The sequence below is a fragment of the Lemur catta genome, chromosome 10, assembly GCF_020740605.2.
Source record: "Lemur catta isolate mLemCat1 chromosome 10, mLemCat1.pri, whole genome shotgun sequence".
NCBI lineage: Eukaryota > Metazoa > Chordata > Mammalia > Primates > Lemuridae > Lemur > Lemur catta.
Window position 1 is genome coordinate 27,670,006 of NC_059137.1, and position 21,062 is coordinate 27,691,067.

The 21,062-nt window shown below is 36.3% G+C and overlaps 1 protein-coding gene across 1 annotated transcript; it reads right to left on the bottom strand.

Annotated features, from left to right (window-relative positions):
• Positions 1–8,848: 8,848 nt before the first annotated feature.
• NIPSNAP3A (nipsnap homolog 3A) lies at positions 8,849–20,562 on the bottom strand. The gene is made up of 6 exons (XM_045562295.1): positions 20,406–20,562; positions 16,440–16,650; positions 14,310–14,468; positions 12,718–12,867; positions 9,268–9,354; positions 8,849–9,175 (listed from the first exon to the last, which is right to left on the bottom strand). The coding sequence occupies exons 1-6, from the start codon at positions 20,463–20,465 to the stop codon at positions 9,099–9,101; spliced, it is 744 nt and encodes a 247-aa protein (XP_045418251.1). The 5' UTR covers positions 20,466–20,562; the 3' UTR covers positions 8,849–9,098.
• Positions 20,563–21,062: the final 500 nt, after the last annotated feature.

The following is a 21,062-nucleotide window of genomic DNA, read 5'->3' on the forward strand; positions in this document are numbered from 1 at the left end:
AGGATTTATGTCTCTTTTATACCATGCCCCAGAATTCTTTCCTTCCAGCATCTAATAATGCTTGCATTAAAAATAGTTAATTGATTACATCATTAATTTACATTAGTCTACATTATATTAATGTTTACATTATTCTTGCTAATAATTAGATTATTGCATGCATTAATGAATATTGGTTACATAATTAGGACTAGGGAATTATTATAGGGCTATCGCCTGTGGTTGTATCAGCTGTGACTTGTGGAAGGGCTTTTGAATCATCTGTTTAGAGGAAGGGAGGCTTTTTAAAATTAATAATTCCAGAGAGATGCCTTAATTTTTCCAGTTGAGGGATATCTATTTATAACCAGGTAAGACTGGGTCAGGACTGGATCTACATGATTTATTTTCTTAAGACTATTTTTTCCCCCTGGAATTATCAATTTATTCACTCATTCAACCAATACTTACTAAATTCCTTCTATGCTCCAGACACTTTTCCAGAGACTGGTATACAGGATACAGGATTGAACAAAAGACAGAGTTCCTGACCTCTTGGAACATACGGGCTGAGGGAACACACAAAGAGAAAATGTATCAGGGATTAATAAATACTATGAAGTAAATTATAGTAGAATATAGAGAACAGAAGGTGCTGGAGGGAGGTCGTGCAAACTGCTAGCTTTTTCTTATCTATTCTCCCCTACCCCAACCTCTTCCATTTAAAAAAAAATTAGTAATAAAATTCTTATAGCTTGGTGTGGCCTTGAATTAAGTCTTGGCCAGTGTCAGGTGTCAGTGCCTTAATGACCTACAATTGATATGAAATGGGTGGAGGAGGGATGGTTTGTTCCCTTTGTTCCTTGCTTGTTTCTGCTTGCTGAAATATGGATGTAATGGTTTGAGTATATATGCCACATTTTCTTTATGCATTCATCTGTTGGACACCTAGGTTGATACCATACCTTGGTTCTTGTGAATAATCCTGCTATAAATATGGGGGTGTAGATGTCTCTTGAATACAGTGAGTTCCTTTCCTTTGGATAAATACCTAGTAATGGGATTGCTGGATCATATGGTAGTTCTATGTGTAGTTTTTTGAAGAACCTCCATACTGTTCTCCATAGTGGCTTTAATAGTTTACATTCCCACCAACAGTCTATAAGAGCTCCCTTTTCTGCATCCTTGCCAGCATTTGTTTTTTTTTTTTTTTTTGTATTTTTGATAATAGCCATTCTAACTAGGATGAGATGATATTTCACTGTGGTTTTGATTTGGATTTTTCTGATGATTAGTGATGCTGAACATTTTTCATATATTAATATTTGTTGTATATCTTGTATGTCTTCTTTTGAGAATTGTCTGTTCAGATCATTTGCCCATTTTTTAATCTGATTTTTTTCTTTTGCTGTCAAGATGTTTGAGTTCCTTGTATATTCTGGATATTAATTCTCGTAGGATGAATAGTTTGTAACTATCTTCTCATGTTCTGTAGGTTGTCTTCACTCTGTTGATTGTTTCCTTTGTTGTGCAGAAGGTTTTAGTTTTATATAATTCCATTTGTTTATTTTTGCTTTTGTTGCCTGTGCTTTTGAGGTCTTATTCATAAAATATTTCCCCAGACCAATGTCCTGAAGTGTCTACCCTACGTTTTCTTCTAGTAGTTTTATAGTGTCAGGTATTACATTTAGGTCTTTGATCCATTTTGAATTGATTTTTGTATAAGGTTAAAGGGTCTACTTTTGTTTTTCTGCATGTGGATATCCAGTTTTCCCAGCACCATTTATTGAAGAGACTGTCCCCCTCTGTATGTTCTCGGTGCCTTTGTCAAAAATCAGCTGGCTGTAGATACAGCAATTAATTTCTGGGTTTTCTCTTACGTTCCATTGGTTTGTTTCTATACCAGTACTATGTTGCTTTGGTTACTATAGCTTTATAGTATATTTTGAAGTCTAGAATGATGCCTTCAGCTTTGTTCTTTTTGCTCAGGATCACTAAAAGCAAATTCTTGGTAGAGAAATAGACATACTTCTTTACAAGGTATTAAATAACAATATCTAGTGGTAGGTGTAAGAGTATCATAATTTTGAAGGTAGTTATCAAGGTAAAAGAAATTTTGATGTATTTTCAACAACTACAAATGGAATATGACAATATCTGTGACTTTTATTAGCTAAAAATCACAGGTCCTCCTAATAATATTGCGGTTTGTTGCCTACCTTCATAAACAAAGGAAATGCTTATTTTCAGTTAGAAGTTGGTGCTAATAACAATATAACTTTTACCCATCCAAGTTACCAGACCTTTGGAATTCTAACCATAGACTCCCTCAGGATCAAACCATTACTTGAGAGTATGTACCCAGGAATGGAATTGCTGGATCATAAATTATATATACATATATATTCATCTTTATTAAATAATGCCAAAGTGTTCTACAAGTTTATGCTGTTAATAGCAGTATATGAGGTTTTCTTCACTAATTTTTCATTGTTTGATCTGATGAGTGAAAATGCGTTTTTACACTTCTCATAACAAATAGGTATCAGTTGAAGGGTGGTAGAATTACATGAGGTGGGCAAAGGCAATCATCTACTTGATTGTGTTCCTGCTTGGTTTTGTCCAAAGGTCAGCTCAAGCAATTGTGCAGAAGGAAGAAGAGAGGTGGATCCTATGCTGGCCCAACTGAGAGGGATGGGCAGCTGCTATACATGCAAACTCCAAATGTTTATGTTCTGGTATTACATCCCTGGGTAATTGCTTTCTTTTTCTAGTGCTACATTCTGTGGCCACTAGATGGTGGCATAGGCTAGCTTTTCCTTCATTAGGCGTCTGCATATGTCTATTTTTGTTATTTTTGAGTTCTTGTAATTTAAGCAATAGGTATTTAGAGAGGAGTTAACTTCACTTACAGTTCTGGTTTTTTTTTTTGTGATAATGGATTATGTGTTGGAGAAAATTCAATAAAGGTGAATTACTATTATAATGTTTGTGGGTTGCTCTATTGTCATTGTTATTAGTCTAAGTAACTGGCAATAAAAATCAAAATCAACTTTCATTCAATTTGTCTTAAAAAGAGAACTTCTTATATCACTGAATATGTGTTAAGCGCCTCGTGTGCATTGAACATTGAATTAAATGATTTAGGGAAGGAAACAACCACTGCATCCCTCTTCTTAAACTTGTCTTGAATTTCTGTATATGCTTCTTTGTTGCTATCCTTGTTAGAATCAATGGCAGGAAAGACTTATGAACAGCTCAACATTTAAATATAGTATAAATTTAGTGTTATTTTTATTAATAAAAGAAATTATTTTTATTACTAAAACACAAACATGAGTTTAATGTATATCCATTACATCCTTTTTAGATATAATAAATGAATTGGCTTACTTTAGGTTTTGAATTAAAAAGTGAATTTTAGTGCCAATGACATTTAAAAACATGTCATTAATAAGTGCAGTTATTTCCTAAAATGAGCTTTGAAAGTCTGTATCTTTGAATAATCCCTGTGCCTCCCTTTTGGAGTTGGAGAGAAATGTTATGGGGAAAGTATTTCTGGACTTTTTGCTATTTATTTTAGATTTTCATTATTAAATATGGCTAGTTTCTCTTGTTGGTATAAACTGAGACACCTTCTAGCTTTATGCATTTATGCACTTTGTGACCTTTTTTCATGAGGCTCTTCCAAATGAACACCCATTATCCAATGCTCTCATGTGTATTTATTTCTCTTCAACTCCCTAAGTTGTCTCTGCTAGCTGAGGAATTAACTTTTTAACCTGTTTTAGCTTTACTTGCCCTCATTGATTGCTTTTACAGAATCTTTATAATTAATTATCTTCCATTTATTCTCAATATTATATTCAGGGCTTGGAGCATTAATGCAAGGGACATGTAGCCTGTGTCTAAATAAGAGGAGCCTATTGTCTCTTTTGGCCCTTATTGGGTCCTTTAGGGTACTGCCTAGGATTTTCCCAAATATGCTTTATAAATTCAAATGTCCCTCTCTTACAAAGGTTGATAGACATACAGCTCATGGAAACTCAGAACTACACTGATTCAAATTCCCTCTGAAAAACATTCTAAGTTAACTTTTCAGTATAGTTTAATGGTGTTACTAGAAGTAGGCTTCATTTTCAAAATTATTTTCCTCTCGTACAAAAAAATTCATGTATTAAAAAATACAGTACCTGGTTTTCCTTCTCTGAAATCATCTGCAGCTTCTCGCATTTAAAATAAAAACTGAAAAGAAAGTTAGTGAAAATCATAACTTTAGAGGCTGCCTCAGTATAATTCCTATTTCATAATTTTTCAATGAAAAAGTTGTTTGAGTCACTACGTTTCTTGGAATGGGGCATATTGGTCAATCCAAGTTATTAATGTCTTTTTTTGTTTTTTTAAGGACTATTTCTTAAATGAGAGTTTTACTGAGAACCCTTATTTGATTTTTTTTTCCTCTTTCTACCTAGCTGTCCCTATCATTTTTAACAGTTTTAATAAACATCTATTTTTCTCAAATCATATATCCCATTCCTATCTCTTTCTCTAAGACAATGTCAGTTATAGCTATTTCACAGATGAGAAATTATCACATTCTAATATGCCTTATATCACATATGTGTGGGATGTTAGATTATGCTTTTTATTTTATCCTTTTTTAGTTACTCTCATTTCACTTTGTGAAGCTGGTATTTCCATTTTACAGATTAAAGCAAAAACAGGAAAGAAGATATTCAAAGAGGCTACGTACTTGCCAAAAGTAACAAAGTGAGTAGTTTAGAAATGGTTCATTCATTTTACTCTCCAATAATAAACGTATGAGTATATCATAAATTGCTTATTCCTTTTCCATTGATATTTGTTTCCATGTGTTTATTTTATAAATAATGCTTCCGTGAATAACTTTGTACATATCTGCTTGCATAAACCTGTAAGTGGAATTACTGAGTCAGCCATACTAGATCTCGATTATTTTCTAAGTATATGTGTATAGTCATATCAGCAGTGAATGGAATTTCCTTTCTCCACACTCTTGTCAGTTTTATACTGTAAAACTTTATTATTTGCTTATCTTATGGGTGAGAAGTATCTTGATTTAAATTACATTTCTCTGATTTTCTACGAATTAAACTTTTTTTATAATTTTATAAGCGATGTCATTTTCATTTTTTAAGGTCCTGGGTTACTATCTTTGCCCAATTTTTGATTGTATTCATTTTTTTTCTTAACTGATTGGAAGGTATGATGAAGATGCTGGAGGGAGGAACGTGGCAATGTCAAAAATACCTAAGATAGACAGGTGACCCTCAGTGTTGGCTTCTCACAGAATTCATAGGGACAGACCTGCCCAGCAGGATAAACAGCTCCTACCACGTGAAAGGCTGAACTCACACAGCAAGTTTGTGGCCCTTTTGTGGAAGAGGCTGCTGATTGCCAGAAGGAGACGGGAAAGACTTGTTTGCTAAGGTGTGAGATGTGCTGTTCCAGGCCAGGGACTCTACCCTCATGGGTGACATGCAGGCTCACTGACCAGTGATGATAACATTGTGGTCATGATATGGATGCTGGAGCCAGATTATCTATATTCAATAACAGTTCTGCTTCTTGCCACTTATGTGTCTGCTGCAAGTTGCTTCCCTGTGCCTCAATCTCCTTAACTTCAAAATGAGATTAGCAATACTACCTATGTCGTAGGGTTGTCATGACGGTAAGAATGAGTAAGTGCTTAAAATGGGGACTAACATTAATACGTGCTTTTTTTAAAACTTTTATAACATGAGAGGTGTTATGCCAGATGCACTTAACATGAACTTAATGGAAAACTGATTTTCCTCTAAACTGATGTTTATTTGTAAACTGATAGAAAAGATAGCCAGGGAGATGAGAATATAATTGGCTGACAGAGAAAATTCATTACACTATTGCCTGCAAGGCAGTGTTTGCATGCTAACTTGCTTGGTTAGGAGGCATAAAATTATTTCACTCTGTAAAATTAAGAAGTATAGAGAAAGGGTCTGCAGAGAGTCTTTTCTACAGACTGTGTGGGATACGGCAAAACCATGAGTTTGGAGTGTATAGACCTGGATTTATATTTTAGTTCTGCTACTTACTAACTATGTGACATTGGGCAAGTCACTTAGTATCTCTGATCATCAGTTACCTTTGTTGACTGGTGAAAATACTACTACGAAGAGTACTAATGATAATTAAATGAAATAATTTTCATTACAGTATTATCCCATAGAATTAATCATTCATTGATAATTTTCTCCATTGAATCCCCAGAGTACTAGAACCAGGGACATCATTTGAATCTTTAAGTTTTTAAAAGATAATTTCTCAGTAATAAGTCAAAGGAAGGAGTTTGGGGTTTACTATAAAGGATGCACAAGTCATAATTTCAGAGAAGGTATGGGTAGAAAGTTTGAGGAAGTTCAGGAAAGATTTAGATATTTATACTTTTTTTTTTTTTTTTTTTGAGACAGAGTCTCGCTTTGTCGCCCGGGCTACAGTGAGTGCTGTGGCATCAGCCTAGCTCACAGCAACCTCAAACTCCTGGGCTTAAGCGATCCTACTGCCTCAGCCTCCCAAGTAGCTGGGACTACAGGCATGCGCCACCATGCCCGGCTAATTTTTTCTATATAGATTTTTAGCTGTCCAAATCATTTCTTTCTATTTTTGGTAGAGACGGGGTCTCACTCTTGCTCAGGCTGGTCTCGAACTCCTGACCTCGAGCGATCCACCCGCCTTGGCCTCCCAGAGTGCTAGGATTACAGGCATGAGCCACCGCGCCCGGCCTAGATATTTATACTTCTTGAGGTGATCATGGGAAGTAACAGTTGCAGTTGCCTCTGATTGTAGCCATTGCTGTAGAGTTGGTTTTATCAGAGTTTGGGATCTGAATAGGTTATCTGTTCCCAGTCTCCATATTACAAATGAGAAAACAGGCCAGAGGGGGAAGTGACTTTAAGAAGGTAGTGGAGTCAGAACCAAGAATTGGATTTTTCTAGCTCATGGTCCAGGGCTTATTCTCTTAGCCTTCCTCTGAGACAGGCTAGGGTCATGGTCTCAGTCTTCAGGGGAAAGAAGGCAGGAAACAACATTCTGTGTCACCCTAACATGTGATCACTGTTTACTCTGAAGTTCCCAGCTTAGTGCCTCTGCCAGATGGCTATAGCCTCTGGGGTCGGTCATGCTGTCAGGGAAGAGGTTTAGTTCTCAGGCTTCATTAATTCCCAGCTACTAAGAATGTGTTGATAGAGCTTGGCTATGGGCCCTGCATTCCTCATTCCTGTGCTGGGTGGTCTGGGAGGTTGGCTAAATTCATAGGGATGTGCCCCTTGGCTTTCTTTCTGACACTTGCTGTATTTCTACTGTCTCTTCCTCCCTCCACTGCCTGGTTATAGATTGTCCCGACACTTGTGTTTGTCTGCATTGCCCTAGTATTCAGTCTGATTGTGCAACCCTTTGGCAAGTACCCCAGCTTGGAACTGCAGCTGTGAATGTACAACCAGCAGTATATCTTTTCAGGTATGTGCTTGTCTTCCATGCCCCAGGAGAGAGGAGGGTTGAAGCATACCAAGGGTGTTTATTATGCTGAGGGCCAATGATTCTTGAGAACTCAAGAATTGTACAGTAGAGTCGATTTCATCAGCTGTGGCTAAGGTCCCCACACAAACTAATATTGCATGCAAAGAACATCAGTGAACTAACCCTGAAATAACAGGCCAGTTCTCTGTTGTGCATTTCCGCTCCTTTCCTCTTTATACTGCTGTTGTGAGTGACAGCCATATGTGTTTTAGGTAAAATGATCTGCCCTTGCTAAAATATATGATTAAGTTATAAAACATTTGGATTTTTAGAGCTGCATTTTAATTTTATAATTGAGTCACAGGGCTTCCGTACACTGTCAAAGCATAGAACCTCCATGTTCTTATTTTCTGCACAGTATAATTCTCAGAATTATTCTTTTAAGTTGTGGATATTAGCTAGTCTTTATTTTTTAGATTAAAATAACTCCTACTCTGTAACAATCCAGTGCTTTAAATATAAGGACACAGGAGTTTCTGGATCTTGTTAGGCAAGAGTTTTCTTCAGTCTGGTAGGATTTTTGGACTTGTATATGGGGGAAGCATGTCAGTGATATAAAAGATAAAGGAAGCTTGATGCCAAATATATGGTCAGAGTCTGAGCTCCCTGTGAGTAGTTTCTGTGTTTTATTCATTTTGGTTTTGAGAGCCTGGCACATAGGAAGTGTTTAATAAAATATTTTACTTAGAAAAAATTTTCTACCTCCCAGTTCTTGGTTTGAATGAATTACTGAGCTTGCTGATTCTCATATACCCCCAGTGATGATGCTCCTGAGGACATTGGTACACAGGAACTCTCCAACACCCTTACCAAAGACCCTCCTGGCTTCAGGACCCGACATACAGAAGGAAAACCAATCTGGTGAGTACCACTTTAACCATGAGACCTTTCATGGCTGGCTGACATTTCAGCACATAAGCCAATGAGTCTTCAAAGGTTTTAATACCAGGACCTAATACCATTATTTTCCAAGTAAGTGACAAATAACTAATGTGAAAACCACAGTTAATACAGATGACACAAATGATAATGTACTTTTCTATAGTAAAGAACTATGTTTAATATTTTCATGAATCTCATTTGGTATTACAAAATAAACTTTACTGGACAAAAAACTTAAAACAAAACTCAGAAAACAGACATTGAAAAGGTTGATAATACATATTAATTAAAAATATCGTCACAAGCATGAAAATTTAACATTTGAATACAAGAAAATGCTATGAAGCAAAGGGTTGTCAAAAAACAAATATTCTGAAATGAAAGAGTCAAGATCTTGAATTAGTGACAAATATTTTTAATGTATGACAGATACACAAATGCCATGGGGAAAGTGAACAAAACTATTTCCTGAAGTGGAGGGGACAAAGGACACATACAGCTTTCAAAAATGCAAGGGACATAATGTATCAACATACCACTTCCTTCAAATAAAAATGAGACCCTCTTGGGAGAACTTAAGCACCATTAATTAGTAGAACACATCTGACAGCAGTTAATGAAATGTTTCATATTTCTGTAGAAAACTATTTCAATGGTGAAAATGATGTAGGAATCAGAAGCATATTCTGCTGCGATTCTAGGAAGTTAACACTTTCCCGAACTGGAAAAAAAGTTCATAAGAAGGCATATATAGAGTTATTAACCGAATCAAATTTGTTCTGAAAATAATCTATGCCTAGTGAAACCGCTTACCAGCCGCCACAACTCTGGGATCCTCGTGAGACCGATGTCTCCCAGTTGCTCGACTGTCCGCACTCTCATTCCACCAAAGAACGTGAACTGCAGAAATAAACCACAAATAGACTCCAAAAAATACGGCATTAATGAATAAGAAATAACAGAAGAATGAATCAAAACTATTCTATTCTTGAAATCAAAATAGTGATATCAAAAAGCTAAAACTAAATATTTTGGTGATAAGATTTCAAAGAGTTCAGAGACTTGGTAAAGAAATTTATACATTAAGTAATCAAACTGATTTTATAGATGAAGAAACACAGAAGTCTTGGAAAAGGAAATTACTAAAGTAAAACAAAGATACAATCAAGACAAGATCCAAATTTCATGACTTCCTTTTGTATTTTACTTTATTAAAACAAGATTATAAAAAATTGTTTACTATTGAACTATTGAATATGATACAAAAAGAAAATTAAAAGTAGCATAATGTTAACTACCTAGAGAAAACCTCTTAATATTTAGTGTATTTCCTTTAAAAATGAGTAAAACCAAATAATGGTCTTATTATGTATTATATACATAGTAACAGATTTTTAAAAATCAACAGTGAGTATTTTCTGTGGCAGTATTAATTTTTAATGGCTATATGAATTCCTTCTTACAGATATAGCAACTTTTTATGACAACCCCTTATTGTTGACTATTTAGATTATTTCCTATATTTTAGTATTGTGCAAAATACTGGAATAAATGTTCTTGTATATAACTGTTCATAAATTTTTTATAATTACAACATAATAGGTGTTAAATATATAGGAAAATGCAGATAAACAAAAAGAAAAAATAGGGGTCATTCCTATGCCACCGAGAAATAACTACTCCCATATTTGGTGTATTTCTTTCCATATTTGTGTATATATGTATGTATTCCAACATATGCTTATATATTTTCATGTTTATACTTGATATATATAATATACATATACATTTATATCTGTATTACATAAAAAAGTCAAACCACATTGTTTCCAACATTTCCTTAATGTAAACAATATTGACATGTTGACATAAACTTCATTTGAGCACACCTACATGTGTATCTATAATAATGCCAGCCGGGCGCGGTGGCTCATGCCTGTAATCCTAGCACTCTGGGAGGCCGAGGCAGGTGGATCGCTCGAGGTCAGGAGTTCGAGACCAGCCTGAGCAAGAGCAAGACCCCGTCTCTACTAAAAATAGAAAGAAATTATCTGGCCAACTAAAAAATATATATACATAAAAAAAAAATTAGCCGGGCATGGTGGTGCATGCCTGTAGTCCCAGCTACTCGGGAGGCTGAGGCAGTAGGATCGCTTAAGCCCAGGAGTGTGAGGTTGCTGTGAGCTAGGCTGACGCCACGGCACTCACTCTAGCCAGGGCAACAAAGCGACACTCTGTCACAAAAAAAAAAAAAAAAAAAAAAATGCCAATGACAACTACTACTAACATTTATTGGGTGATTATTATGTACCAGACCTGGTTTTAAGCATTTTTCATGTATTAACTCATTTATTCATCATAATAATCTAGGTTATGACTATCATCATTTTGTGGATGAAGAAACTAAGGCAGAGTGAGATTCACTTACCTATGGTCATCAAAAAGTTAGTAAGTAGTGGAACTGGGATTCAAACCTAGGCAATCTGGATCTGATTATTTCCTTAATATAAACTCCTAATTATTTAAATTAAGAGGAACAAAGAGCACATCATACATATATGTAAGTGTGTGTATGTGTATATAATATATATATACACACTTACAAATATATAGTGCATATATTATACACTGTCCTACAGAAATGATGTAGTGATTTATAGCTGGCATATTCCCAATTCTCCTAGCATACTGAGACTGATTCAAGATTCAAAAGTGTATGCACATATATGTTCAATAGTTTTTTCTTATAAAAGTTATACATATCCAGTATAGAAAATTTAGAGACTTAAAAAATCCTTTAATCTCTTCATACAGATATGACTACTATATATTTTATATCCTTTCAAATTTCTTTATTGTATAACTAACCATACCTACACACATATACACCTATGCATATTTTCTAAAAATAGCACTGGCAAAGACAATAAAAATAATTAAGGCTTTTTATTTATATTGCTAAATTTTGGGGGGAAAGATTAGGCTAATATGAACCCTGCACAGTATGAGTACTTATTTTTTCCTGACATCTAATAATCCTATATCCATGTAAGTATTATTAGGTTAAAAATGGCATTTCATTTTTAATATGCATCTTCTGTAATATATATTTAGTAGCCATCCATATCTACTTTTAAATAAATTTTTTTTCTTTTTGCTTTTGTATTTCATTTATAGTGATTTAGAGCATGCAGAAAGTCTTGAGCCTTTGTATAATAAAATCATCAGTTCATTTTTTTTCCCTTCATAGTCTCTTCATTTGCTTTTTGCCTTAGAAATCTAGTTCCAATCCATATTACAAAATAGATTAATCTACCTTTTAGCAATTCTATGAATTAAATTGTTTACACACTGAAATCTACAATCCATCTTGATTTTATTTTAGCATATGGTGTGAGATAGGCATCTAACAATTTTCACAATTTTCTCCTCCATGCATTTTCTCACTTGAACATACATACTTTTGTATATCCTATTTTCTTATGATATATTACTAGAAGTGGAATTTCTGCATAAAGATCAGGGGCTCAGCCTTGGGCATATTAGGTTTGAGATGTCTGTTGGATATGAAGTGGAGACGATAAGAGAACAACTGGATATTGTGAGTCCTCCAAGTATTTATTAGCTAGTCTTAGTCACTTATCCTTTCAGGAATAACATTACAATGTTTTTCATAATTTTTCACAAAAACGCCTTGAAATTCTGATTATAATATCTTTCAACCGTAAAAGTTAAATACCCCCCACAAAATAAATAAAATTAAATCCCCCAAATATTTGTTTTATTAAATAAATTTACATATGTTTTATTAAATAAATTTACCTTGGTGTATATATACATATACTATATACCTTTCTAAGTAGTAGAAAATGGGTAAATTTTTATGAGGCTTTAATATTTATAAAAAATATATATTACTCAGAAATAATCTCCCTACCCCAAGTAATGGTATTAAAAAAAATCAAAAGTACATTTAGAAGAAAAAAGATGATGAAAGGAATAGATTGTTTCTTGTGGTTTCTTTAGTTTTTAAAATTGAATCATTTTGATATATTAGGGAAAACAGTTGAGCATTTAAAAAAGGCTTCATAAGGTGTTAAAATTCTAAATAAATAAGACGTAAAACAGGTTTTCTCAACCCTCAAAATTACAAAACTAAAAATTTGGCAATTTATTCCAAATGAAAGAGACAAACTGACCCAAGGAACTTATTAAGTCACCAATATACATCACAATTTCATAAAAGAAATGGAAAAACTATACCTCTGTTGAGTTCTCCATATTCTGTGTGGAAAACACCGACTAGTTTTGTGTAGCCTAGATTAACATGGGCATAAACTGCCCTTTTAAACGCTTCACCCCACACAGCTGGCCCACCAGGTCTCATCTGAAAAGTAGCCAGTTCATAGACTCCTAGAATAGGGAGAAAAAATTATTTTACAGAAAGCATTCAAGTAATTTCTAATCATGTTTGTCAATGGAAGGCTTATCTGTATATACAGATTTGGAGGATCATACATGTATACATGTTGTGTAGACATTTATCATATTTGCATTCTTTTTCTTTTATGTTTAGAAAGTCCTTGCCCATGTTTAAGGGTGAGTTGTTAAGCTTAATCAGATGACAAGAAGGACTGGAAACTATAAAAACCATTACCTGAAATATTTTGAATCTATAATTTGTCACTAAAACTGATAGAATTTATAACAAAATGGGATTTTTGAGCTGTGTGAGTCTAGACTTGTAGAGAAGAAATGAATAAAAGAAGAATTTTCTAATCTCCTATATTTTTCATTCTTCTTTCCAATTTCCACTACTTTTTTCTTTGTATAATTGCCCCCTGTAAATTTCCATTTCTAACAGGAACAACAAAGCAAACTATGGACCTGGAGTGATGTTTGAGTTTTAGAGGAAAAAAAAAAAAAAAAAAACGTAAAGAGATGGTTTTATTTTTCCTAAATATCCAGGTGAATACTTGAAAAGTATTTTACCTTTTGGGCGGAACTATGAGCCCAGTGGAGGGCAAAAAAAAAAAAAAAAACAACAACAACTAGGAGACAAGTAGATTTGAGAAGCAAAGGAAAAACATGCAAAAGTTACCCAGAAATCATGAACAACACAGAGGAAGAGAACCAAGATTTGACACTGTCCAAAAAGCAAGCTATTTTATTTAGGTAGTGCTGAGGGCTGAGGGGAGATCTGAGTGGATAAGGATCCAAATAAGACTTTTCAAATTTCTTATAATCTAAAACACACTAAAGTTGGGAATAATGGGAGAAATAAAATTTAAATTAGTTTATGCTTTTCTAATCTGACCTTTGTTTAAAACTGGATTGAGATGATAGTTTCAAGATAAATCTTAAGGAATTATTTTCAAACTGAGAAATAATATAGCTTGGCAGTTTGAGTTAATTTGCTTCCCCCAAACAGTCAATTTTATAATCAAAGATGTACTTAACAATTTAAGATATAATTTGTGGAAAATGCTTTTATATTTAAAAGTTTATATTAAATTAAAATTGACAAAATTTCATACATTATCCCTTACTTACCCACATGTATTCTCTGCTCCCAATGCACAACTTCTCAACCTTTCCTGTGTCAACTTTTTCTATGATGCAGATAAGCTTTATGAATATGTAAGACCTCAATTTGGAAAAATACTTCATTATCTAATGCTCATTTCTTTAAGGATCAGCTAAGAGCTCCAGTTGATTTTTATCTCAATAATCATTCTATATTCCTATATAAAACAATAAATCTTTTTTTTCCAGTGGAACTTTAGTTTTTATTGCTTAAGCTCTTGAGTATTTTATTCATTAAAACTCAAAGTGACTAAAAAGGAAGGGCTTACCTTCTTTTGGAGGCTTTTCTAATTTGCACCATGGTACCAGATAAGTAATCTCATTCTCTTGTTTATCAATGAGAGCCAAATTTGGAATAAGGAATTGTTCTTGCCATTCCTTATCTTTGGCCAAGGCTTGCCGAACTTTAGTTCGATGAGCAAAATTATCTATGGGAGAAAATAAAAATAAAAATTTTAAATTTAAAATCACCCATACTATTTGGATTTCATTCAAATCAGCAAATGTTTATTGGTGCCATATGGGAATGCTGTGTTATGCCTTTGGAGGTACCAACATAAATAGAAGTAACATCTGCCCTCAAGGTGCTCATGGTCTAAAAGGGGGAATAGAAATGCAGAAAAATAATCATCATATACTGGGCTTTATAGGCTCTACCACTTAGGCAGTTGTGTGAGAAGGTAAGTTATTGATTTGTGCCTCAGTTTCTGTGAAATGGAGATGATAATACAATATCTACCTCCAGGGTTGTTGTGAGGATTAAATGAATTAATACATGGAAAGAGCTTAGACTAGTGTTTGGCATCTAGTTAGTACTCAGTATATATGGACTATTAATGTAATTGAGGCATTTAATTTACAGTGCTAGTTTAGAGAAAGAATATTTTTCTTTGGAGGTGGTGGTAGTGGTGGTCCAGGTCAAGGTACACCTTGAATCAAGTTTAACATAAGTGAAATTAAAATGTACTTTTTAAGTTTCTTCTCCTTTAAACAAATAGCTTTCCAAGAAATAGTGCTGATTCTCTTACTGTCACTCATTCTTTTTCCTCACAACTTATTTCTCTTTTAAGTTACCCAACTAGGTATATATTAATACATTTACCAATGTATGGGCCCAGTGCTATCTTTACTGTTAGGACCTCAAAAGACTAATGGTAAAAGGATTTTATATGCTTTTCATTGGGGATAAGGAGTAACACCTATCTTACAGTTTAAGTGAGGTATACCAGGACATTTAGTTTTATAATGGGCTGTGATTCAACTTGTACCGCATTTAAAACATGAATTGTGTTTTAATGGGGCTTGTTCTATTACAATAGGGAAAAACTCTAAACCAAATGAAATTATTAAGAGTTCTTTGGATATCATTAAATTCTGATGTGGACACAGGAGTAACAAACATTCTGGGGGTTCTTGTAACTTGTTCTCCTTCCTCTTCTAAACCTAGGAATTAGGTCAGCATAAATATGGGAAGAATTCTCTCTGATTCCTTTTCCTTTGCCTACCTAGAGTAATATAGTGAATTCCTTGAAACTCTAGGGTATGAAAATGAAACAAAAGTAGGGTCTAAACAGAATTATTAAATCTCAGAGTTTAGGTGAAGCTTAAAAGTTAACTGTCATCCCCTATAAACCTCCATTCTCATAAAGACCCTAAATGTTTGAGTTTTTCCTGCTAAAATACTGATATCTAAGGCTGGGCATGGTAGCTCACACCTGTAATTTTAGCACTCTGGTAGGCTGAGGTAGGAGGATCGCTTGAGGCCAAGAGTTCGAGACCAGCCTGAGCAAGAGGGAGATCCCATCTCTACCAAAAATAGAAAAATTAGCTGGGCATGGTGGCGTGTACCTGTAGTCCCAGCTACTCAGGAAGATGAGGCAGCAGGATTGCTTGAGCCCAGGAGTTTGAGGTTGCAGTGAGCTATGATGACGCCACTGCACTCCAGCCTGGGTGACAGAGCAAGACTCTGTCTCAAAAAAACAATAAACCCTGATATCCAACAGTAGCTTTAATAATAAAAGATATTTCTCCTTTCCATTTGTGATCTTAACCAACCTGGACTTTTGCAATCACTGCTTTACATTTTTCATAAACCATCTTTATAACAAACTATTCTAAAATTTTTCTGAGAATGAAAGTCTAGTTCACAATTTTATGATTTTATATATGAGACTCCACACTTTCCAATTTATAAAAACGTAAGAGTTCAAGAGGTCATTAGAGGTGTGCCACTGGGAAAAGTAATCATTGAATTTACTTTTTAGATACTGCTTTCTAAAAGTTTTTCTCATTAATAACTTGTATGTATCTACAGAAATACAGATCCAAGAACTAAGTCTCATGTAATATCTAACAGCATGAAAAATCTTTACTGAACATTAAAACTGGATGACTCATACCATACTTCCAAATATGAAACACTTTATTCACTCTGCCTCCAAATTCTACACTCCAATATCCAACCAATTCAGAGTGAGCTGTCCGAAGATGAACATTTTTCTTAAAATTTTCCAGGAACTCATTCATCTTTGAGGGTTTAAGATAATAGGTACGAAATTCATAGAATGTTCCATCATATTGTCTGGGGCCTGTAGCAAAAGATGAGCATACCTGAAGAAAGATAAGGCAAATTTAAATATTTTGGGGAAGGTAGGATTTATTACGTTACAACCAAATCTGAGTTGCGTACAAGGTATACTCAGTAGACTCATCCATGTTTGTTCTTCTCTCACCAACTCTCCATCTAGATTTGTTTACATAGAGATGTCAATAAAGATAAGTCTCAAATATGCTGAATATATAGTTTCCTAGCAAGGGTTCACCTTTAGCCACTTTTTCATATAAAGTTGTTCATAAGACACTGGAGTCTTCATTATATTCCTTTACCCAAGAACTACAATTAAGATTCTCATAAATTTATTAGGTTAAGTATGAAATGTCTGATTTCCTTAAGTACTAAATTTGACACTTCTTGTTTTATTTTTATTGTGAAGGTATATCCTTAGTCTTTCAAAGGCATGGTTTGGCTTGTGATTGTCTTTCAAAGTTTTTTTATTTTAGAACAGTTTTTGTGAAAGCATGGATAAGTCAAAAATTCATGTTATTTTCCAATATGAGTTCTATCTTAGAACTAGTGCAGCGCAGACGGCTCAAAATATCAATGAAGTGTTTTGGGAAGGCTGTGGCTAATGAACGCACCATACATGGATGGTTTGAGAAGTTCCATTCTGGTTATTTTAATCTTGAAAATGAGCCACGTGGGTGACCTGAGACCAAGGTGGATAATGGTGAGCTGAAAGCTGTAGTGGAAGTGGATCCATCTCAACCTATGTGTGAATTAGCAGCAAGGTTTGACATTACTATTCCAACAATATTGGACCATTTGAAACAAATCAGCAAGGTAAAGAAGCTGGATAGATGGGTTCTGCATGAATTAAATGAGCCTCAGAAGAGAAATCATCTAGAAGCTTGCCTTTCTTTGCTATCACAACATAAAGGTGAACTATTTCTACACCCTGTTATGTGTGATGAAAAATAGATTCTTTTTGACAATTGCAAGTGTTCAGCACAATGGTTGGATAAAGATGAAGTGCAAAATACACTCTAAAACCAAATATTCATCAAAAAAACCTAATGGTGTCTGTTTGGTGGTGGTGTGCTGGTATTATCCATTACAGCTTCATGAAACCCAATCAATCGACTACAGTGGATGTCTACTGCAACCAACTGGACAAAATGATGAGGATGTGATTAAGCAGCTGAGATTGGTTAATAGAGACGGGCCAATTCTCCTGCAGGACAATGCTCGACCACATGTCACACAAACAACGCTATTCATACTACAGAGGCTGGACTTGGAAACTGTTTGTCATCCACCGTATTCACCAGACCTTGCACTGACTGACTACCATTTCTTCCAAGCTTTGGACCACTTCTTGCAAGGAAAAAGATTGAATTCACAACAAACTGTGGAAAATGCCTTTTGTGATGTCATCACCACTTGGTCTCCAGGCTTCTTTGCTGCTGGCACAAACAAGTTACTGTTTAGATGGCAAAACTCTGTTACTGGTTTAGGTGCATACTTTGATTATACTGCTTCTTGTTTGAGATATAATAAATTACACTTTTGACTCGAAATTGGATATTTCATATTTAATGGCCTAATATAAGGGTTTTCCCTTATTTAGCCAATATTCCATCTTTAGTCAATAGTGTATGTGTTAAAAGTTATACATATAAAAGAATTTGCAAAATATGCTCATCTTTTGGCAGGCACAATAAAAAATGTTTACTAACAGAAAACTTTTTTAGTTTCTTAAAAAAAATGAAAATTGCTATTCAGATCAAAGCATTTCCTAAATTCAATGAAGTAAACTACTGGTCAAAAATAGGAATGGAATGTAACTAATGCAATAAAAAGCTATGACCTATCCAGTTGCACTGTAATATAGTGGTAGATTATATGAAAGCTGGAAAACAAAAAAATTCAGAATCAGAATTTTATGAATCATAATTAGTTTCTAATTATGATGCAACATAAAGGGTATTTGATGCTTCCAGTTGCACCAGGTTTATGGAAATATTCCTTAAGAATCATTAGTTCCTTTTGAAATAGCCATACATTCACTATAAATTTCTAATTCATGTTATAATTGAACTTAACTGGCATTCTTGTTTACAAATCCATCTTATGTAAGTTCAGTTAGCATGTGTCCATTTTCTGAAGCTGATTACAACAGAATAATAGTTTTGGTACCTACAAAGCTATGGACGAATAAGGGCTTACACTGACTACCTGGTAATGTCTAACAAAAGCAGTGGGCTTTCCTCTGATACATTTTTGTTTACAAAATACAACAGTATATGTATTTTACTTAATTGTGCATAATAAGGCTTAATGATAATTATCTATCTTGAGTTAATTCCATTCATGTCTGAGTTATATTCTTATTGCTTAAATGACCATGCTTACCACCAAAAACAACTGCAGCTGCCCATGCTGTTAGTGGACATTCTTTCTGTGCTTTTAAACCAAACTCTAATAACCGAATGCAATTAGAATAAACAACTGCCTAGTATCCATTGTTTAAGAAATATTATAAATAAATCAGAAAATGGGCCTATGGGGCATTTGTAACAATTGCATTTCAGGTTGATTCGATTAATTTGTATTTGGAGGACAAAATATTTCGCCAGAGGCACACATTTTTATTATATTTCACAGGAATAATATACAGTAAGGAACCTGCAGTGAGAGAGGAGTGGGTGGCTGGGTGGGGGGCGGTAAGATTTTTGTCCCAGAACAGACTATAACTGGGCTGGGGCAGAAATCATGAGTGCTTCACATAGCGCCCTTACCTCCAACTTAGGTCTCATTCCTACCAGCAACGACTTCCAATTCACTTACAAGGGAACAACTGGTAGACATTTAAAAGTTCAGAATAACGCTGTAAGGAAATAATTCTTGACCCCCGCCCCACTGGAGAATCAGAAGGATAAAGACTGCACTGTTAATCTAGGGTGAATGGCCATTACTGTGTTCTCTAGTGTTCACTAGAAAGTCTGCCTCTGGAATCGGTTAACCCCCTTCCTATCCTGCCCCTTGAGAAAGGAGTAGAGGCCTAAACACCGCAAGGAAAAGAGATTTTGAGTTAGATTCACAAAATAAGCCAATGTGCCACAGTTAAACTGAATCATAAGTTCCGTTTTGTACATTTCTCATCAAACGTTAAGAGAGTTCATCGTTTTGACTCCAGGGCTCCGGACCCTGCCTGGCTGGGGGACAGACCACACGAGACGCGGGTGACTGGGCGAGGTCCAGCCCCACCGGGACCCCGGGCCGCCGCCTCAAGGTTCTCCGGAAAATGCTGGCAAGTTCTATATTTCGTTTCAAAGGGGGAGGCTGGTTCTGCTGCAAGCGGCTGGTTGGCCTTCCCCACTTGAACCTAAAATCTGGAGGGGGCGGTGGCCTGTAAGGCCACAAATCAACAGGAGCCCTGACATCGTCAGGAGACTACGTGGCCAGCCCCCCCTGAGCAGCAGCGCCGGTGCCCGGTTGCAAAACCGCTTCAGGGGTGTCCTCGGGGCCGCCTGGCATCCAGGCCAGAGAAGCCCTCTGTCCGTGAGTGGCTCAGGAGGCGACCTCGGCAGCGCAACCTTCCCTTGGCAGCCCCCTTCTCCTCAGGCGTGTCCTGGGGTCCCCGCCTCAGGACTCGGGGCTCGCTCAAGTACCGGGCAGCCGCGCGGATGCTCCAGGTCTGCGCCTGCGAACCGGGGGCGCATGCGCGAGTCCCCCGCGCTTCCCGCAGACGCCCGGCCCCGCCCCTGCCCCGGGTAGTGGTCGAGCGCGCCCCGCTGGCTCGTACCTGGGGCGCGAGCATCCGCGCAGCCAGCGCCCTAGTCTGGCCGCTTCGGAGGGCGAGCATGGCGCGGCTTCCAGCGCTGAGAAGGGCGCCAGCCGGGTCCTTTCTCAGACTTCTCCTCTTAGGGCTTCCCGTTTGGAATCGAGCGGCGCAGGCTGGGGCGGGGTCGGCGGCTGGGCTCCGCCCCCAGCCCGGAGGCGCGCGGGGCCAGTCAGCTTGGAGGCTGTGTCTTTGGCGCTGACGGTTGGTCCGCCTGTGTTTCCTCAAACAGTTTTGCCCCAGTGTCAGAGGTGATGTTAGAATGAGCTGAATGCTTAGATCGATCGGTCGGTCCTGCTCCAGTTTTCTGCGCCTACCACCTCATCCGCTCCAATGCCCAGTTGTACAGAATTCATAAAAGTGCGGGGATTGTGGATGTTCCTGTAAACCTTAAAAGCCAAGCAGCAGACCTCTGATCTAGTTCTCCCAATCCTGAAGTATTGGTCCCCAGAATAACCACCTTCACCATTTGAAGCTGTTTCTTTCTTTCTTTCTTTTTTTTTTCTGAGATAGAGTCTCACTCTGTTGCCCAGGGTAGAGTGCCGTGGCGTCATCCTAGCTCACAGCAACCTCAAACTCCTGGGCTCAAGCGATCCTCCTGCCTCAGCCTCCCAAGTAGCT

Excerpts from the sequence above, each read along its gene's own strand:
- NIPSNAP3A (XM_045562295.1), bottom strand. The coding sequence starts at position 20,465 with ATGCTCGCCCTCCGAAGCGGCCAGACTAGGGCGCTGGCTGCGCGGATG. Across the intron at positions 16,651-20,405 it reads CGCGGATGCTCGCGCCCCAG|GTATGCTCATCTTTTGCTAC; the intron begins GTACGAGCCAGC and ends ATCTTTCTTCAG. Across the intron at positions 12,868-14,309 it reads AGAAAAGCCTCCAAAAGAAG|GAGTCTATGAACTGGCTACT; the intron begins GTAAGCCCTTCC and ends TCCCTATTCTAG.